Genomic DNA, 20,205 nt, shown 5'->3' on the forward strand with positions numbered 1-20,205 from the left:
GTGCATGATTCCGTGGCCTGCAATCCATCGCATCGTAACCGTTCGACTCTCCAACCAAAGACGAATGTAGAATACTGGTGCCAGTTCAGTTGGGGCCTTCCCCGTATGACTAATTTGACTACTGTCTTTAATTAATGGAACCGAACGGTCGAACCGTGCGGGTTTCAAAAGGTGCCGGTCGGGCAGCAATATTCGGGTTAATAACGATCAACCGGACCCACTTTTACCTTCCACAGTTCCAGGTCTATTCTATTCACAAAGTTCTCATGCCATTCCCATCCCACCCAAGAAAAGAGCACGAGGAGGTGGGGCCGGTTGTCTGCTGAGTGCTGACATCAGCCCCTGTCCTAAAATAGAGCCCAGTTTGGGTTGGCTATTCCAACCCGTATCGTATAAATACGGTGGATCTCAACTATTTGATCCAAAAAGGATTTTTTTTTTTAAAATTTTTTTAATCCGAGGTTGAGTGATGAACTGCTGACTGCTGAAGTGCTGAGCGGGGTGGGGCAATAGTGATTAGTGAACATCTGGGGTCCACTAAGGACATGGGAAGAGGAAGCTTTACGCTTAAAATGGAGCCCACCACATGAACGATCCCAATCGAGGAGAATCTGCGAGGTTGCCGTAAACTACCAATCAAATTGTCAAAGATACCTCCCTTAAATTGGATATCTGTGCGACTGCTGTTGATTTTCAGCAAGGGAATGATCCCACGTAACCCAACCCTTATCACTTATAGTCAACTGTTATTAGTCAACAAGACCTTACAAGTTACAAGCCAGCCAGCTCAAGTGGCAAGTGCCCTACGACTCCTTCTGCAAGTAAAGTTATTCCGATCGAACAGTTCTCAAGTCGCTTGCACATGACCTTTTCCCACAGCATCCTTCACTGCATCATCATTGACTTGTTAATCAGCAGGAGGTAGGTAGTTTTAACTGGGGACGTGGGGTATGTTTGTAAATTGCAATTGTGTGAGTGAGGAACTACGAACTAAAACGGGGTCGGAGAGACAATGTGAGCGAGAAGCGACACTTGAAACGGAACGGAAATTGCGTAGACTGTAAGAGGGAATGGGGTATCGATTACGATTAGTCTAGGTCCACTTTTATAGTTTTATTTACCAATAATAATATTATTATTGTTATTAGTCTATTTTATTATATAAATAAATATATTAAAAATCAACACTCAGACAACTCCATCTCTTCTCAGCCCACACATACTCTCTCTTCTCTCTTTCTCTCTCACTCTCTTTCCCATTTCGATTCCTTTCTCCCCTTTACCAACTTTCCATAGCCTCGTCTACGCGTTCTCTTCCAAAGCCAGACCTTTGAAATTCCACAGGCTCATTCTATTTCTCTCCATTTCTTCGTATCTCTGTTTTCTAGGGTTTCGTTTTACTTTTCTGAGCTCTACTGAAGCAAAACGAAATCGACGGATTTGACTATTTGAGAGCTATTGCAGTCGATTTGTACGGTTTAGTCATGGTTCTGCACTTCTGCTAGGGTTCGGGGCTCCGGAGATGTTGCTTTCTTTTTACTCTATTATTTGGCCCAGTTTGGTTCTTCAATTGCGACAAATTTGAAGCCTTGCATGTTGTCCTTAGTCATCGGCGGCAGTTTAAGATGATTTGCTCTCTTCTGAGGGTTTCATTGGAGTTGGGGTATCTAAGGTGAGTAAACTACATTATTTCTAATTTTATTAGATTTGTTGCTAGTAATTTTAATCTATAATCCTTCCTTTTATCTTTAGTTGAGCTTTTAGGAAGAGTTGAAGTCGTAGATCTGTGCGGAAAAGTTTCGTTTTTGGTTTTCAGTGTTGTAGTGGATTATGTGGTAAAACAGCTTGAGATCGGTTGTGGAGATCGCGTTCATATGGTTAATGAGTAGAAGAATCAAATCGTCGTCTCTATTGTAGAAGAGCATGTTGAGGTCTTTGTTTGTTGGGTCACAACCTATTTCGTAGAAACAAGAAAAATTGAGAATTGGTAAAGATCAAGAGTTTAGGATATCTGCACGCTTCACTAGCAAGCAAAATGAACTGGTTGCAGAGTGATGTATTTTTGCTGACATTTTGATGAACACACAAGGAATGTGCTTACTTGTTCAACGGCGATTGGGATTAAATATTTCATCTGTTGATGCTATTGAAGTGTACTAAAAGTACGACTGAGATGTTTGGGTTTAGAGGTCAAACATGTTCAATGTCGGTTTCATGGTAATATGCCTTGAGATAATATGTAGATGCAATATCTGCAATTGTAATGACATTGGGTGCAGTTGAAGCGTTCCTTATGTTTTCCCAAATATCTTGGTACATTTGGCGGTGTTAGTTAAAATAACTGAAACTTGAAGAGATATTGTTGTTTGATTGATTTTATTTATTATTCTTTTTATAGGAACTTAGGTTCTTAGTTTGATATTTGCAATGGTCTTTGGATCGGAGGGAGGGATCTGTAAACTTGGAACTTGGAAGATGATCTAAAAGCCAGGCGCCTTTCAATTTTGAGAAAGTATTGGCTAGGCTGCACCTCGATCGATGTCTTTATTCTGAAACAATGTACTTAAAGAAGCATGTGATGTTCCTGCATGTGAGATTCTTGACCCATCTGTAGTAACCATAAAGCTTCTATACCATCCAACCATTAGTTCTAAAATCATTTTAATCAACTCAATCCATCTACATCATCAGAATCCTTTTAAGCCTGACGTTAATTCATCTAGACGTCCTTTATTTACTTTCTGCATCTACATATTTAGCAACTTGCATTTTTTTTTTTGTTTTTAGTCTTTAGAACAAGCTTCTTGTCCATGTGACTGTACTGAAGTAATTAATACTGCAAAATGACCCATGCCCTTTTTATGTTTTCTCCCAATAGTGCTGCCAATTACTAGACTTTATTTGATTATAGCATAAAATACTTCTGGTCTGGGTTTTAATTATAAAAATTGGTTTTTAATGCACTCTGTCTCACTTCTATTTTAAATAATGCCATTTGTATGGTATTATTTTAGTTGTCTTTTATGGATAATCTAAGCTTCATGGTTTAAATAAGCATCTGTTCTTTCTTTAGTTATATGTATAAATAACACCACTGGATTTGTTACAATTCCAATGGTCAATTTTCCCTATAATTTTCCCCTTTCTTTTATCTTCCAAATCAAATGCAGTTGTATAAACTGGGCCAATAGGTCTTGACTTCTGAGGTATATATCACCTCATAACAAAAATGGGGCCTATTAAATCTTTCATAGAGAATTGTAGATAGGGGCGCAACTTGGGTTGGGTTGTGTTGAGAAATTTTTAAAATTTAAAGGGGTCTGAGCCCAAACCCAAGTCTGATATAGCCGAGATGCTTCAAATTGGACAACCTGACTTGCATATCTAACTGTGAACTATCCAAAAATATCTGTTTATTCATTAATGTATAATTTCTAAAAGCATTGTCATGATCGAATGTTACACTTAGAGGAGTTAGTTATGAGTTATATCATATTAATTAAGAAAAAATGTGCCAATTTGCATCATATATAATGGAATCTGTAGAAGAGACCTTTTTTTATTGATAATATATTGAATGGACTTAACTGTAGGGTTCATGAATCCATATCATTCAACTGGTAAACCTTGTTGATTATTAGTCCAAAAAGTTGTGGTGCATTGACAAACATATTGGAAGTTAGATAATTGAGTGAGTATATTATCTCAAACAAAAAAAAAAAAAGGATATTTGAGTTGTTATGTTGTTATGTCTATTTGTTTATCAGCTTAGGTCTACAGCTGTACAATGGGTGATTAATTAATTGGATTAGTAAGTTTTGTCTGCCTATGCTTGTGTGCAGTTCTAATACTTTGACATTATTTGCAGAAGACTTGTTTTCCACTTGCACAAAGTCTAGTTTAACTTACATTGTTTCTCCACATATTTGCTTAAGAGGAATATACTTCCATTTTGGCAAGGCCCCCTTCCAATACAAGACTCTATGTGCATAAAAATGGGAGTATGTATTTAATAATGCATAACTGAAGGCTGTAGTTATTAGACATAAACTTCTTGATTGCAAAGAACATCTGTAGATATGGTGGTTAGCTATGTGATTTATTTCCCATTAAAGTAGGAGCATACTGCATTCGGCAACACAAAAGCAAATTGTGCAAGAGCTATGTGAAATTTTATGACATACAATATATTTTGCTGAAAACATCTTAAAATACTGAATCTTCTATCATTTGGTAGCATTTCTAAATACAACATATTTTGCTGAAAGCATCTGAAAATATTAAATCTTCCATTATTTGGTAGCATCTGTAGCATTTGTATATTTTGGTAGCCCAGGTGGTTGGCGCACATTTACTTATAAGATAAATATCTAGACATGCCTACACACAAGATTCATGTTGGTGGATGGACATATGTTGTACTGCACCTGAGCCAGGCCATGGTTTCTTCTACTGATATGTTCAGGCAGAATTTAAATTGTTTATAACTAGCATGGCTACAATTGTACTTGCAGCTAATTATTTGTGATATTTTGATTTTTTATGCTGAAGCTTGTAGGGGAACTTACTATTATTTCTATTTAAAAATTTTACCAGGTTGTTACAAGCCACACTTTTTTTTTGAATGACACTTCTTGAACTGCTCAATTGTGCTCTGGAGTTGATAGCTGCAGCCAACTAAATGTGCCATTTTATTTAGGAGGTTATTGTTGGGAAAACCTTCTTATCATCTGAAGCATAGGTATTAGTCCTAAATTTGGTTACTGACTTGGTGTATGCATGTAATTGGTGGATCTTTTTAATCCAGCTTACCCAAACTTTGTAACTTGGGAGTATTGAAGTTGGAAAGAGTTATCCATCATTTATACAATTTCTTTATATTAAAACATGCCTTCATGGTGGGGGAAGTCATCATCCAAGGAAGTAAAGAAGAAAACAAACAAGGAGAGTATATTTGATACATTACACCGTAAGTTTAAGATTCCTTCTGAAGAAAAAGGCAGCAATAGATCATGTGGGTCTCGAAGACGTAATAGTGACACGATTTCTGAAAAAGGTTCTCGATCCCGAGCAGAGTCAAGATCACCATCGCCCTCCACAGAAGTATCAAGGTGTCAAAGTTTTGCAGAAAGGCCTCATGCTCAGCCCCTTCCCCTTCCTGGGATTCATCCTGCATGCATTGGACGCACTGATTCTGGAATCAGTGTAACAAAACCAGGATTAGAAAAATGTGTGAAGCCTTCATTATATACTCTACCCAAACCTGGTTGCATGCAGCACAGGTCAGATGTGACAGATGTAGATGGAGATTTGGCAACTGCATCAATTTCTAGTGATTGCTCAATTGATAGTGATGACCCGGCTGATTCACGTCATCTTAGCCCCCAGACAACTGACAATGAAAATGGGACAAGAACTGCAGTGAACAGTCCTTCCAGGTGAGCTTATGTTTAAAGTCACTCTACACATATCATAATGTATTACTAAGCCTCTTATTGTGGAGTACACAGCATGTTTGTGTATGAAACTCTTGAGAGTTGTATAATTACCTTCCGTTGTTTCTATTGTTCCCTTTATGGTTGGATCCTTCCCTAACAAATTATCTTTACCTTTGCTGAAGTGTGATGCACAAGGATCATTGCCATATCCTCACCCGAAAGAGCTTGAAAGAGGTGCCAAAGCCAGCTAATCCTTTGTTCAATAATCAAGTACTCTCTACATCACCTAAACGGGGACCCTTGAGTTCTTATGCACCAAGTTTACAGATTCCACATTATGGTGCTTTTGGGAGTGCTCCAGACAGCTCGATGTCAAGCCCTTCTAGAAGTCCTATGCGAATAGTTGGTACTGATCAGATAGCAAGCTCTGCTTTCTGGGGGGGAAAGCCTTTTGCTGATGTTGCATTAGGTGGTTCTGGCCATTGCTCTAGTCCAGGTTCAGGTCATAATTCTGGACATAATTCAATGGGAGGGGATATGTCTGGACAGTTATTTTGGCAGCACAGCAGGGGAAGCCCTGAGTGTTCTCCAATTCCTAGCCCCAGGATGACAAGTCCTGGTCCTAGCTCACGAATACACAGCGGTGCTGTCACTCCTCTGCATCCACGTGCTGGAGGTGTAACGGCAGAATCACCAACAAGCTGGCAGGATGATGGGAAACAACAAAGTCACCGGTTGCCTCTTCCTCCTATAGCAATTTCTAATTCTTCTCCTTTTCCTGCTGCAAATGCAGCAGCAGCAGTATCACCTTCCGTCCCACGAAGTCCAGGAAGGGCAGAAAATCCAATAAGCCCTGGTTCACGGTGGAAGAAGGGAAGGCTGCTAGGCAGGGGGACATTTGGCCATGTTTATGTTGGTTTTAACAGGTGAAGATCATGACTGCATTCCATTGTTTACATTAATTCTCTGTTTTCCTGAGCTTGTGCAGCTTACTGCTGTTGGACCCATACCCACAATTTCTAGTCTTTCAAATTTTCTATAGCTTAATAGTCTTCATTATAATGCAAATGAAGTAATGAACATTATTGTGCTCTTTTTTCTGTGAGATTCTTTAAGCGTTAGCTTCTCATTGACTTTGTGCATTTCTGTTTATTTGGTTGTTTTTAGTGAGAGTGGTGAAATGTGTGCAATGAAAGAGGTTACACTATTTTCAGATGATGCCAAGTCAAGGGAAAGTGCAAAGCAGTTGTGTCAAGTAAGTTTTCCCCATGCAGTTAGTGAACTATGGTGGAAGTGGTTCATCTGAAACATGTGTTTTCTTCTTCCTCCAACATTATTGTTGCTAGATGATCAAAGTAATCCCTATGTTTTTATGGCAATTACTTACCTTTCTGAGTTCATAATGACAGGAAATTTCTCTTCTTAGTCGCTTGCGGCATCCGAACATAGTACAGTATTATGGGTCAGAGACGGTATGTGCTGTTCTTTTTGTTTCCGCCAATTCTTATGGTGTCTTTATGGTTGATGGTGCACTTCTGATTGTTTCTTTATTTTGAATTGTGACAATTTCTTCAGGACAGGATTGACATCAATTATTTAAGGCTACTGAGTGATTGTTTTGTTTTGCTCATGTGCTTGTGTATCATGTCATGGGGACCTATAGGGGCTTAGTTATTGGGAAATCTGTTCTAATAATTCATTTCTAGGACTGCCAAAAACAATATTCAGTACTTCATTTATTTAGGACCACGTTTTCTTTAATTTCATATTTTAAAGTTAATTTTCTGATTCAAAAAAGAAAGGAAAAAAAGGTGCTGCGTTCTTCATCTTTATTATTGGCAAATTACATATAATGGAACTGCGAACCAAGCCTGTAAATGCTTGTTAATAATGTGATGTGAGAAACTAATATTTTGTAGTGTTGTCTGAAGCTGCAATTTGGTATTGTTGCATTGGAAAGGATTTTCCCCCCTTTGGAGTTGTCGGTGTTTGCAGATATTGCTCCTTGATCCAACATGTCTGCATCTTCTTGAACAGCATTATAACTTTTTATGACTTTTCTTCCATATCCTACTTCAGGCCCATTTGGATAATCTTTTCCTTGGCCTTTTCTCTTTCCTATTTCTTTCTTTCATTCTTTTTTCTACTGATTAGTCAAATCTATTGGAGTTATTTCCTCTAGACAGCTTACTGAAGCCTACTCTGATACAGTATTGCTTCTCCTGAATGGTGTGATTCAAATATCAAGCTAAGCAAGATGCATATGCAATTATCTGAAGATATTTTCTTGGAGAGGCAGTGTTGAAGTCTTGGTTAAATACTTGTTCATTTATTTGAATTTCCTGTTTTACTTGCCATTTCCTGAAAGACAAGTTTGTTCTAGTTTTAATTGCAGCATATTATTTTTGGGAGATGGTTGTTATTGGTTTGGTGTTATGGACAAAGAGTTCTGTTATTGTTTTTTTTTTGTTCAGATTATAATAGGGGGTCCTGGACAGGGGAGGAATGGTTGCATTTTCTTTCTTTCTTCTCTCTTTGTGATTTCTCATCACCTGGCTTTGTGTCTTATTTTTTATTTTTAATAAAGTTTTCCTTTACTATAAAAAAAAGTATGCTGTTACTAATTACTCGTATTTCCTTGTAGTTAAAATTTGTAAATGGCAATAAGATGCTTCAGATTCTTTTGCCCTTTTTGTTGATCTTAGCTTTGAACTTGTTTTCTTGAACAGGTAGACGATAAACTGTATATATACTTGGAGTTTGTATCTGGTGGCTCTATTTATAAACTTCTTCAGGACTATGGGCAGCTTGGTGAAGTAGCAATTCGTAGTTATACTCAGCAGATCCTTTCAGGCCTTGCATATTTGCATGCTAAGAACACTGTTCATAGGTTGGTGTAGATATTGCTCTTCATCGATTTTGTTAACTAATATATAATTCCAGTAACTTTATTTTAATGGATGTATTTACCCAAAAAAATTCAATGGATGTACAGGGATATTAAAGGGGCAAATATACTTGTAGATCCCAATGGACGACGAGTAAAGTTGGCAGATTTTGGGATGGCAAAACATGTAAGCTTTTGCTTGTGCATTCCGTCTTCTCTGACTCCTAGCTATGGTAAAAACCAGTGTTCAGGAAACAGGACCGGATCAGATGGTCAGACTCGTTGAACCATGACCTGGGGCCCTGGCCAGTTTGGTCACACCCCAAGAACTGAAATTGTTAAAAACCCAATGAAACTGACCGACCAGCTGGTTTAACGGACAATTGGTGAACCAGTCCCAGTTTCATGAAACATGTGACAAGACTTGAACTATTGAACTCTTATTTTTCAAGTATTGCTTAATTACCATTAGTCCACTTCTTTGTGTTAATTAATGACTCTTTATTGTATACATTACTTTGTTATACATGCGTTTTAAACAAAATGTGAATGAAGAAGCTTGAACCCTAGTCATTTGCTTTAAAAATTAAAGAACTTGCCATTCATCCACCATATTTAAGTATGATAAAAGTTGTAAAATATATTATATATAGTATTTATGTGACCTGTGAACCTCTCCCTTTTCTGGTTCTATGCCCAGTCTGGTTCTCTAAGCATTGGTGAAAACTTAAAATGTTTACCAACCTGTGCATGTTAAACCAGGAAAGTTCAATTATTACCTATTAGTAGGGGTGCTTACAGTGTTAACCGAACCTTGGGCATATTTTTGAAACTGAACATATATTACCGATTTTTGCAATTTCCCAAACCGAGACCACTGGTTAATCGGATGACTGGTTCGGTTATTTTATTTTTGTTTTTTATATTTATAATATATTATGTACTATAAATAGTTAATTAAAAAATATATATATATATATATATTTATATTTATATACATAATGCATATATATTAAAAAACATATAATATACATAAACATATATATACCGGTTGGTTCAGTTAACTGCCAGTGTTTTTTCTAGGTTAACTGAAAACCGAACTGGTCCTTGGTTTTCCAAAAACACCGAACCAATAGGTACAGTTAACTGCTTTTTTTGGTTTGGTTTTCTTGGTTCAGTTTGGTTTTTTGTTTTTTTATGAGTACCTCTACTTATCGGTAGATGAGAATTTAGGTGAGTTTAAAATTTAAATATTGCCAAGGGGTTTCAGATCTTAAATGGGCATTTTTTGTTGCAAATGTAAATGGATGTCTGAATTGCCAAGAGTAATGTCATTTTTAAATGGAAGGTCATAGAACTCGATTCATTAAGTTACATGTATGCTAGTTAATTTTAATTGGAAGTGTTTAATGGAGTAAAGTAAATGATGTCACGTGCATGAGTTTCTGTTTACTTGTGTTTTCAGGTTCATATTACTTTTCATACCAAATCTGAGTGTTGATTTGTATTTGCAGATTACTGGGCAATCTTGTCCTTTGTCATTTAAGGGAAGCCCTTACTGGATGGCACCTGAGGTCAGTGTCTTTGTCATTCCCTTGTGGCTTGGTTCCTAGACACTTGTGCTGTAGCCCTTCTTACTTGCATTACTGTTTCAGGTTATTAAGAATTCAAATGGTTGTAATCTTGCTGTTGATATATGGAGTCTTGGATGTACTGTTTTGGAGATGGCTACAACAAAACCACCTTGGAGCCAGTATGAAGGGGTAAGTGATTTTAACCACTTATCTGATGTTTGTATTACCTTATAACAATTTAAAGTGTTTTTGGTTTTAACTCAAATAGAAATCTCACTAGCAATGTTCACATGCTAGAGATTGGGTCTAGGCATCTTCTCATGCTTTATTGTATTAATGTTTTGTAATTTTTGGCCAACAGGTTGCTGCTATGTTTAAGATTGGGAATAGTAAGGAACTTCCAGCAATCCCTGAACATCTCTCAGAAGAAGGAAAAGATTTTGTGAGGAAGTGTTTGCAACGCAATCCACTACTTCGTCCTACGGCTGCTCAGCTTTTGGAGCATCCTTTTGTGAAAAACGTGGCACCACTGGAAAAGCCGATAGTGGAGTCTCCAGAAGCACATCTAGGAGTTGTAAATGCAGTGAAATCTCTGGTACACGCATAATTCTACTCAGCTATCCCCTACTGTTTTGGTGCAAATAGTGAAATCAATGTTAATGCAAACCATTCCTCTAGTTAACTTGCGTGTTCACTTTAGGTACACTTTCACATTCACCTGGCATACGCCACGGGCACAGAAAATTTGAGGAATAATTCTTGCTGTTTTTTCCCTTTTTTGAAAGCAGAATAGTTCTTCCTGAAATGGCTTGGGTGGAGTCATGAAGGGTACTGTTGAGATTAGGAGTGACCATCCTTGTCCTAGTCTTCAAGTTTATAGGCTGGGCCTAGGCTCAATACTTCCAGGCCTGGCCTCACCTGGAATTGTATTATATGTTAGTTTGCAGGCCCAGAAGCTTGGGCCTAGGTTAAGCCTTATATTGTTAGATGCTAAGCCTACTCTGGCCCATGATCACCCCTACTTGGAATTCTTAACAACTATTATGTTCATACGTCTGCTCTTAACATGCAGGGATTCTATTAAAAAAATGCAGTGGTAATTTTTGTTTTGTAGTTCTTGTGCATCATGTGCATGTTGTTGGCTGAGAGGAAAACAATTTGTGCCTTGATGGGAGATTTGTTTTTATTGTAGCTCCCCTGATTGGCTTGTGGGATTGATAAAATTAAACCAATAAAGAATGAGGAATTAATTAGTATCGAACTGGTTAAAATAAATTGTTACTTTATCCAGCATGGGAATAACATGGAGTTAGGACTCGGATTTAATGAGCTGAAGCAATAAGTTCGGTGGGCTGGCGGCATTTCTCTCTTTTTTTCTCTCCTCCTTGGCTCCCCTGTACTTTAGGCATAGAGAAGCCCATTTGGGAGGTGAGGTCTTGGGGTGTTTCTAGGAGACAATCAATCATTGCTATTGATTGAGGTCAAGGGAGACTGCTAATACCATCAGTTGGCCTAGGGTACTTGAGAGAGGTCCATGCTAGCTTTTCTTCATGTAAATGCCATTAGACAGCTTTTGGGACCCCCCTCAAATTGGATTATGTTGGGAAGTGTTCTTGGAAACAATAAATACTTGTGATTTGCTTCAAAGAAAAAGATGCAATTGGTGCTTGTCCTCGCATGGTGTGTTCTCTGTAAAACCAATGGAGAGTCTTGCTTTCACCTATTAATCTCCTGCTCCTTTGTAACTTTCATTTGGGAATGATTTTTCTCCTTGTTTGGGTGTAGGTGGAACTTCTCACCAAATTTGCAATGTTTGTTTGCCTCTACGGTTTTTAGTTGGCCAAAGAAGAGGGGAAGATTGATGTGAAGATGTTAAGAGCTGCCTTGAGTTGGACTGTTTGGGAAGAAAGGAACTCAATGATATTCTCTGTTAAGGAAAGAAGCAGAGAGGCTATTATTGAGACTATAACAATCAGGGTGCTTCAATGGGTTAAATCTTTGGAGTTATTTGCTGATTTTTTAGTAGGTGATATTATGAGAAACTGGAGGGAAGTGGCTTGTTCAGATCAGCTTAAGTCTGATACCTGTTTGGCCCCCACCACTCCATGGCTTCATTAAGCTTAATTTTGATGAGAGTAGTGCTGGCAATCCAGCTCCTCCAGGTATTGGTGGTGTTTTCAAGAACGAGGAGGGCAGTATTATTGGTCTTGTTTCAGGGCTTATAGGTGACGGGGATTCTTTGAGTGCAGAGATTTTAGCCATGATGGAAGGTGTGCAAAGAGCAAAGGATATGAACATTAAGTAAGTTGATTATAAAAGATTCAAAGCTGGTGGTGGTTTGGCTGCAAAAGGAAGAAGCCGGACTTTGGAACTACAACAGTGAAAGAAAGAAATTTAAATGGCTGGCATGAGGCATGGATGTGAGTAAATTGGGTTAGCTAAACAAGGAGTGGGAAGAAATCAGTTGTTTTGAGTACAATTGTAATTGTATTTTAGTCTTTGTGGAGAGTTAAGAGATTTTTCCTCTCCTTTTTAATTTATCTTATTTTTAATAAAAATTTCTGTTAGTGATAAAAAAAAAAACTGTATGACTGTCTTGAAATGGATTGCAGGGAATCTAAATGCTGTAAATGACATGGTGACATTTGGGGTTAATAGGGAAATAATGTATAATAAGTCCATTCCCTGTTTGCCTCTTTAAAGGAATTGTAAATATCTTTTTTTTATTGGTGACAGATCAGAAAACCTTTATTTTGTATAGTGCAAATACAATGCCATTTTAATTGCTTGGGCATTGTCTTTTTTTCTCCCTAGGCACTTTTTATTACATCCTTTCATGTACATCATTCCTTCTTTTTGAATACAAGTTATCTTTTCTTAAAAGAAAACAAAAAAGTAACATACACTCCAAAAACCATGCAACTTGTACACTTTTTAATGACAATGCTTGTATAGTTTTAGAATGTTTTATTTTTAATTTATGTCCATCTCATGCATCATACTTGTAATAAAGGATTCCTTTGCTTTGGAGCCTTTGACCTCCTCTTTTTTTGCTTTTTTTTTTAATTTTTTGCTTGTTTTGTATTTTATGTAATATATACTGCTTATGTATACCATATATTTTAATGAAATCTTGTTATGCATCAAAATGAAAGGACAAGGATATTTTGGACTTAAGTTGTATAAAAGGGGATGGGGGGGAGGATTGAGGATGTGGTTTCAAAAGATGTTTGGAGCAGTGATACAACTCATGCTTGTGTTTTCTTTTGGTAGTAACTATCAGATTTGTGAGATGGTAGTAATGTTAAATATGGTTTAAATGTAAAATTTTTGGTGATTGAGGAGTATGACTTGCATGCTTTCCTTGTCAAGGTACTCCATTCTCTCTTTCTTTTTATTTTCCCTCTTTACCTTGAGTTCAATCCATTTATTTATTTTAGGTTTATTTTTTTTATTTGTTTGTGTGTGTTGGGGGGGGGGGGTATACATCCAAACAAGATTCCCCAACTCTCTAGAAATAAGTTTACATTTTGAAACAGAGTTGAGGGGGACATAAACCTTTACCGACCAATACAGTAGTTGAAGAATTAATTATCATTTCATGACATTACTCTTAAGTCTAGGATGCAGATTTCTTCAATAAAAATATTAGATCTGCTCTTGGGAGTTTTCTTGTTTGAAAAACATTTGTGAAATGGTGGATGTTCTTGTTGCCCAGAGTCTTGGTATCTAAAAGAATTAGGAAATGAATGGTTGCCACTTGTAATTTATAAATGGTTGCATGCAGGGAGAATAGGTGCTTCCCTTTTCACTAGATAGTTATTGCTTCACTGTATATGGAGGTGCATTTCATGGAAATGTCCCAATTTGAGTGGATGCATTTCATGGAAATGTCCTTTTTTGACCATTAAGTTTCCACACTATTTATCATGTAATACACATGCAACATAAACAATTGGAGTTGTACTTACTCATCAAGAAAACATTTAAAGTAGGACTTCCATCTCCTTACTCCTTCCTGCAATTTATGTCCTGCTTGCTGCCCCTTTGCAAAACGAAACTCATTGTGCTGATGAATATGATTATCTAACATTTTCATTTAAATATGAGTTTTGTCACTAGTTACATGTGACATGAGATCATTCATGTGAGGATTAGTCTGGTCCAAATTTGGATACTTTTTTGGTCTTAAAAACAACCATATCCAAAATTCAGGGTTGCATGCTTTGATTTGTTCTTGAAATTGGTTGGTCCTTGATTACTTGTATCATCTCTTAACGTCATTTCATTCATTGTGCATGTACTATTTTTTGGTGCCAATGTGCATATGGGCACATTTTTGTCTGTGAGAATTGTTGCAGCTTGTGTGATTTTGTACGTTTCATTGTTTTGTGTGGCTTAAAAAAACTAATTTGTGATGTATATGAACATTTTCAGGGAATTGGGCATACAAGAAACCTTTCCTCCTTGGATTCAGAAGGTTTAGGCCATCAATCCAGAGGTTTGAAAAATGGCTCAACATCCAGGTCTCTCTCTCTCTCTCTCTCTCTCTCTCTCTCTCTCTCTCTCCCCCCCTCCACACACACACACACACACACACACACACACACTACCACCCACACTCTCCTCCCCACACCCAACAAAAAAAGAGGGATGGATTTTCTCTTTCTTTTGAGAAAGTAAGCTGAGTTAGTTCTTAATTTGCCGATGTGTATGGTTTTGTTTCATTTCTGTTGTTGATGCAATTTTGGATGATTCACAATGCTTTTACATCAAAGGGCAAGCCCTATTTGCGTTTGACCCTTCTGAGTTGTCGGTTTTTGGTCAATTCCTCGGCTTGTATTTGCTATTTTCCCCATTTGATCAGTTTTCATTTACCAGAAAAAAATTGATCAGTTTTATCTTAATCCTCAAAATGAAAATCTTTTCAGACCTCAATTGTGTCAACTTGGGATAGTTCTCAGTTGTGATGAATCTACATGTGGGATTGTCTATTCATCTTAATTCTTTCTTTTGGTTTCCAGTGATAGCCATATAACAAGGAACATATCATGTCCAGTCTCCCCAATTGGAAGTCCTCTTCTGCATTCAAGATCACCTCAACATGTGAATGGAAGGATGTCCCCATCTCCAATATCCAGCCCTCGTACGATGTCTGGCTCATCCACACCTCTCACTGGTGGAAATGGTGCCGTCCCATTTCATCATCCGAAGCAGTCATCTTACTTGCATGAAGGCTTTGGAAATATGCCTAGGTCCCCTAACAATCCATATGTTAATGGCGCCACTGCCTACCATGACCCTAGACCAGATCTATTTCGAGGGATGCAGCCAGGTCCTCATATCTTCCCTGATTTGATATCATCTGAAAATGATGCTCTTGGAAAACAGTTTGGAAGGCCTGTCCACGGGGACTCTAGGGAACTTTATGATGGACAGTCAGTATTGGCTGATCGGGTGTCTCAGCAGCTCTCGAGAGATCATGTGAAGTCGAATCCATCTCTGGATCTTAGTCCTGGCTCTCAAATGTTGGGTCGCACAAATGGTATCTGACTTCAGGCATAATCATTGACAGAAGCTCTTAATGATATCAGGTTATTATTTTTTCTTGTTTTGGAAAAGTTGGTTTATCAAAATATTATTGGTTAAGGAAATCCATTTGTACAATAAGGACTCAGAGTGGAAAACCTCGAAATAAAAGTCAGATCTTTGGAAGCTGGTGGCTGAGGGGGAAGTTCCTCATTACTGCGTCTGGTGCTGAATTCTTTCAAATGGTAGGCAACCTTTCTAACACATTCCATTTATTGATGCCTAAGATCACCTACATATGGTTGGAATATTTGTTCCCAAGTGATTAAAATTTTACTTTTAATAATTCATTGTATTTTGCATATCAGTTTTTATGAAATGTAGTTGCTTTAAGCCATCTGACGGTTTTTACTAATCTGGGATTTTAAATGTTGATTCTACAGATGCGAAATGGCTTCCAGTGATCGGAAACTCAGCAGTTCCTTACAGTGAAAATATTCCTTGTAGTGGAAAGAACTGTATATTTTTAGTTCATCACACAGAAGAAAGAAAAAAGAGTAAGTTGGAAGAGCTATTTGAAGTTGGGATTCCATTTTTCTTTATTTCTTCTATATATATATATATCTATATATATTTTTTCTGTTTCCCCTTCTTTTTTTTGTCATTCCATTAGGAGCTAGTGTACAGAAGGTCAGGAACTGGATTGGAGTCCAGTTTTTGTCAACTAGGCCATTTGGAGCTCGTCGAGCCTGTGCTGTTCGAATTAGAATTTTCTTCCTAATTTGTTGTATGTACATCATTACTGCAGTAAATTCAAAGAGGAAATTAACTCCACTTTACCATCTTCTGTTCTAGAACCACTTAGTTTGAGTGTTTAGAGACTTGCATGCCTTTGAGCAAAAGAATCTTACATCCCATCACTATAATCAAATCAGGTGACTTGATTGTAAATCAACCAATCCAAGCTTCCAAGTGGCCTACACGTTTTGAGTTTTGAAGATGAGATTGGGAAGTGACTAACTAGCATCATGCATATCTCCACTATAAGAATGCCCCACGGGGAAGAGTTCTTGACCATCTTGCTTAAACAGGTTGAATGGTTGGTTGAGTTCAGAGACTCCTGCAATAGACATTAATTTCAAGACATGATTCCATAAAAAAAACAACCAAAATTAATTATTTTTATTTACTTATTTCTCAACATAATATATTCTTAGCTTCTTGAAGCCTAGATGCATGACAAAATATCTCAAAACAAAATGTACGTGAATATGTCATCCACCAAAAAAATAAAAATGAATATCTATCTTGTGCATCATTGACTGGATCCTGATTCCTGAAAGATTTGGTAATGCATCATCTCGGGATGGAACCCTCGTTGACTATTGGAAATCCATGATTCGGTTCTTAAAGTTCATTTTTTTATAAAATTGGTTTTTGGTTTTGGTTGAGTTTTAGTTCTGTTAATAAAAAAAACCGAACTTCTATATTCCTTGAAGCGTGTGATATGTGTATATACACTATGTTTAAATGTGTAATACTTAAATGGTTTTTAAGAGCACATCAGGAAATAAAAAACTTTGCCCCAACCCCAAGCCCTCAAATCGAGAAATCAGTCAAATCACACAATGATGAAATGATTAAAGACAACGAAAAGTCTAGAAAGCACTACAAGTCTAAAGCCCTATAAGTTAACCACGATCCAATCTGTTGTAGCGATAGGTGTTTACAGACATCTCCGGCAAACTGATCCTTTTTCTTCGGCAAATTACACTTTTTCTCATGTTTTTGTTCATTTTTTTTCTTCTTTCCTTCTATGTTCTTTGCTGCTTGCTATGTAAATCGGTATCGACACAGAGAAAATAGAGTCGCACTTCATAGATTAGGTGGTGAATAATTTATAGATACATGGCAACTGTCTTAGGCAAGTTCAACCCAACAATCCAGCATTCAAGATACAAGAATTTGTCTGAGCCGAGGGCAGGAAGAAACTGAATGCCCAACTTCGATGTTAATTGCTGAAACTTGTCTGAGCCGAGGGCCTTAGTGAAAAGATCAGCAGGTTGAGAATTGCTGGGTGAGTGGAAGGTCTGAATTTCTCCACTTTGTACATGTTCACGTACGAAATGGCATTTGATGTCAATATGCTTGGTATGTTCGTGGAACACAGGATTGGCGGCAATGTGGAGTGCTGCTTTGTTGTCACAATATAAGTGCATGGAAGATAGGGAGACTGTTAAGTCGTGGAGAACATGTTTCAGCCATAGGAGTTCAGCAGTGGTAGTAGCCATTGCTTGGTATTCGGCCTCGGCAGAGGATTGAGAAACTGTATATTGCTTCTTAGACTTTCATGAAAGTGGCGTAGATCCCAACAATATAAGATAACTTGTAGTAGACCGTCGGGTCAAGGGGCAACTAGTCCAATCAGAGTCATAGTATCCTTGGAGCATGAGATCAGATGTGGCACTGAAGAAAAGGCAATGGGACAAGGTGCCTTTGAGATATCGAACAACCCGCAATGTGGCATCAAGATGCCCTTGTGTTGGTGTTTGCATATGCTGGCTAAGACAACTATCAACAAAGCTATCCAGCCTTGTAACAGTAAGGTAGGCTAAATGTCCTACAAGACATCGAAAACGAGTTGGATCATTAAGAGGAGGACTGGAAGGATCAACGAAGTGATGTTGTTGTTCCATGGGTGTAGGAGAAGGTTTGCAATTTTCATGTCCGCATTCGCCAATGATGTCTTTGAGGTACTTTTGTTAACTAAGATGAACGCCAGTAGAGGAGCGAACAACTTCCAGTCCTAAGAAATGTTGAAGGGAACCAAGATCTTTGATACAAAATTGATCATCAAGAAACTGCTTAATGAGGAATGCGAGCCGGATCATTCCCTATGATGACGACATCATCCACATAGACCAAAATGACAACGTAGGGTTCTCCTTGAGATTGTGTGGACAGAATAATCCACATTGGATTGTTTAAAACCAAGGGAAAGAATGGCTTGAGTGAACTTAAAGAACCACATTTTCGAGGCTTACTTGAGCCCATATAGAGATTTTTGTAACTTGAAGACTTGTGGGTTCCATCCTTAGCAAAACCTTGTAGAATAGTCATGTATACTTCTTCATGGAGATCACCATGAAGGAAAGTATCGTTGACGTCAAGTTGATGGAGTTCCTATTCTTTAGCACCAGCAACAACCAAGAGACAACGTAAAGTTGCTAGTTTTGCAACGATAGTAAATGTGTCAAGGTAATCAATGCCTTCGACCTGTGTATAGCCCTTGGCCATTAATTGGGCTTTGAATCTTTCAAAATTACCATTGGATTTGTACTTGATTTTATAAACCCATTTTGATTTGATGGCTTGTTTTCCAGGTGGCAAGTCGACAACAGTCCATGTGTTATTGTTTTCAAGAGCTTCTATCTCTTTGGCCATGGCCTCTCTCCACAGTGGGTCAAAGAAGGCTTGAGCAAAGGAAGTGGGCTCATGCTCGGTGGAACTAGTAATAGCGTAAAAGACAGTATCAACATTTTCGTTGATGGACGGCAGAAGCCAAACAAGATAATCATAAAGGTGTAGGGGTAAGCGATGGTCATGACATAGCCTGATAGCATGTTGGGTGGATGGGAAGGGCATGGACTTTGGGCTAGGACTGTCCTCGTGGGTGGCTCATTAATTACGGGTGCATGGATTGGTATGGTGGAGGTTTCAATAGGTAATTGATGGACTAATGTGGTAATGTGCTCATGGGCTGGTATTTGTTCAGGTGGATAAGATTCAAGTAATGGGTCTGAAGGCTGTGCAAGGGGCAAGATAGAGGTAGAGGGAATAATGATTGTAGTGGTTTGAAAAGGAAATATGGATTCAAAAAACATCTCTAGAAGTGAATATGTGGTGTGAGGTAAGGTCATAAACTCTACAACCCTTTTGTTCATGAGGATAGCCCATAAAGATTCACTTGGTAGCTCAACTTGTGAATTTGTTTCTAGGGAGTGGTCGGACCTGGGCGTAACATAGACAACCAAAGGTGCGAAGATGTTTGTAGTCACATGGTTTTTGAAATAATATCTGGCGATTTGGCTAAAAGTGCCAGTGTAGGAAGTAAGTTGATGAGATATACTGTTGTGAGTAGACATTCTCCCCAAAAGGATACAGGAAGACAAGCTTCAAACCGAAGAGCACGAACAACTCAAGCAAGTGGCGATGCTTGCGTTTAGCAATGTCATTTTGATGGGGAGTATTTATGCAACACCTTTGATGAATGATGCCTTTAATGGTGAAGTGTTGCTGCATGGGTCTGTAAATGAATTCAGACCCATTGTCTGAGTGCATACATTTTACAATACAATTGAACTGGCATTTTACCATAGAAAAAAACTAGTAAGGAAGAACATTGCTTCTGATTTATTTCTCAAGAGATAAACCCATGTACATTTGTAGAAATCATTAATAATAGTGAGAAAAAATCGAGCGCCTGAGTGAGAAGCTATCTGGTAGCCACCCTAGATATCACAATGGACGAGTTGGAAAGGAGTAGTAGTTTGAGAGACACTCATTGGGAATGGGATCCGTGCTTGTTTGGTGTGGTGACATGAGTCACAACAAAAATCCCCAAGTGTGATAGGTATGCCATTTATTAGAGAAATACGTTGCCGAGGACACATAATGATGGTATAGACCACCATAGAGCTTGCCCACCCCAATCATTGTCTTGGAGGCAGGGTCCTGAAGAACACAGAATGATGGAAAGAAAAATTGCCACACATTT

At 38.0% G+C, this 20,205-nt stretch overlaps 1 protein-coding gene across 3 annotated transcripts; it reads left to right on the forward strand.

Annotated features, from left to right (window-relative positions):
• The first annotated feature begins 1,182 nt into the window (after positions 1-1,182).
• LOC148879905 (mitogen-activated protein kinase kinase kinase YODA-like) lies at positions 1,183-16,270 on the forward strand. 3 transcript variants are annotated; one of them, XM_088961634.1, is made up of 14 exons: positions 1,183-1,672; positions 4,597-5,438; positions 5,621-6,364; positions 6,606-6,693; positions 6,848-6,910; positions 8,168-8,328; positions 8,434-8,512; positions 9,840-9,899; positions 9,981-10,088; positions 10,261-10,494; positions 14,337-14,425; positions 14,924-15,493; positions 15,571-15,673; positions 15,872-16,270. In XM_088961634.1, exons 2-12 carry the CDS (start codon positions 4,888-4,890, stop codon positions 15,450-15,452), a joined length of 2,706 nt encoding a protein of 901 aa, XP_088817760.1. In that variant the 5' UTR covers positions 1,183-1,672; positions 4,597-4,887; the 3' UTR covers positions 15,453-15,493; positions 15,571-15,673; positions 15,872-16,270. The 3 variants fall into 3 exon arrangements, with proteins under 3 accessions (XP_088817760.1, XP_088817758.1, XP_088817759.1); XM_088961633.1 differs by adding an exon at positions 2,399-2,590 and having other exon boundaries at positions 1,191-1,672; positions 14,924-15,673; XM_088961632.1 differs by having other exon boundaries at positions 14,924-15,673.
• The last annotated feature ends 3,935 nt before the right edge of the window (positions 16,271-20,205 follow it).

This window comes from Nelumbo lutea, chromosome 1, assembly GCF_056320005.1.
Source record: "Nelumbo lutea isolate HS-2025 chromosome 1, American lotus-T2T, whole genome shotgun sequence".
NCBI classification, from domain to species: domain Eukaryota; kingdom Viridiplantae; phylum Streptophyta; class Magnoliopsida; order Proteales; family Nelumbonaceae; genus Nelumbo; species Nelumbo lutea.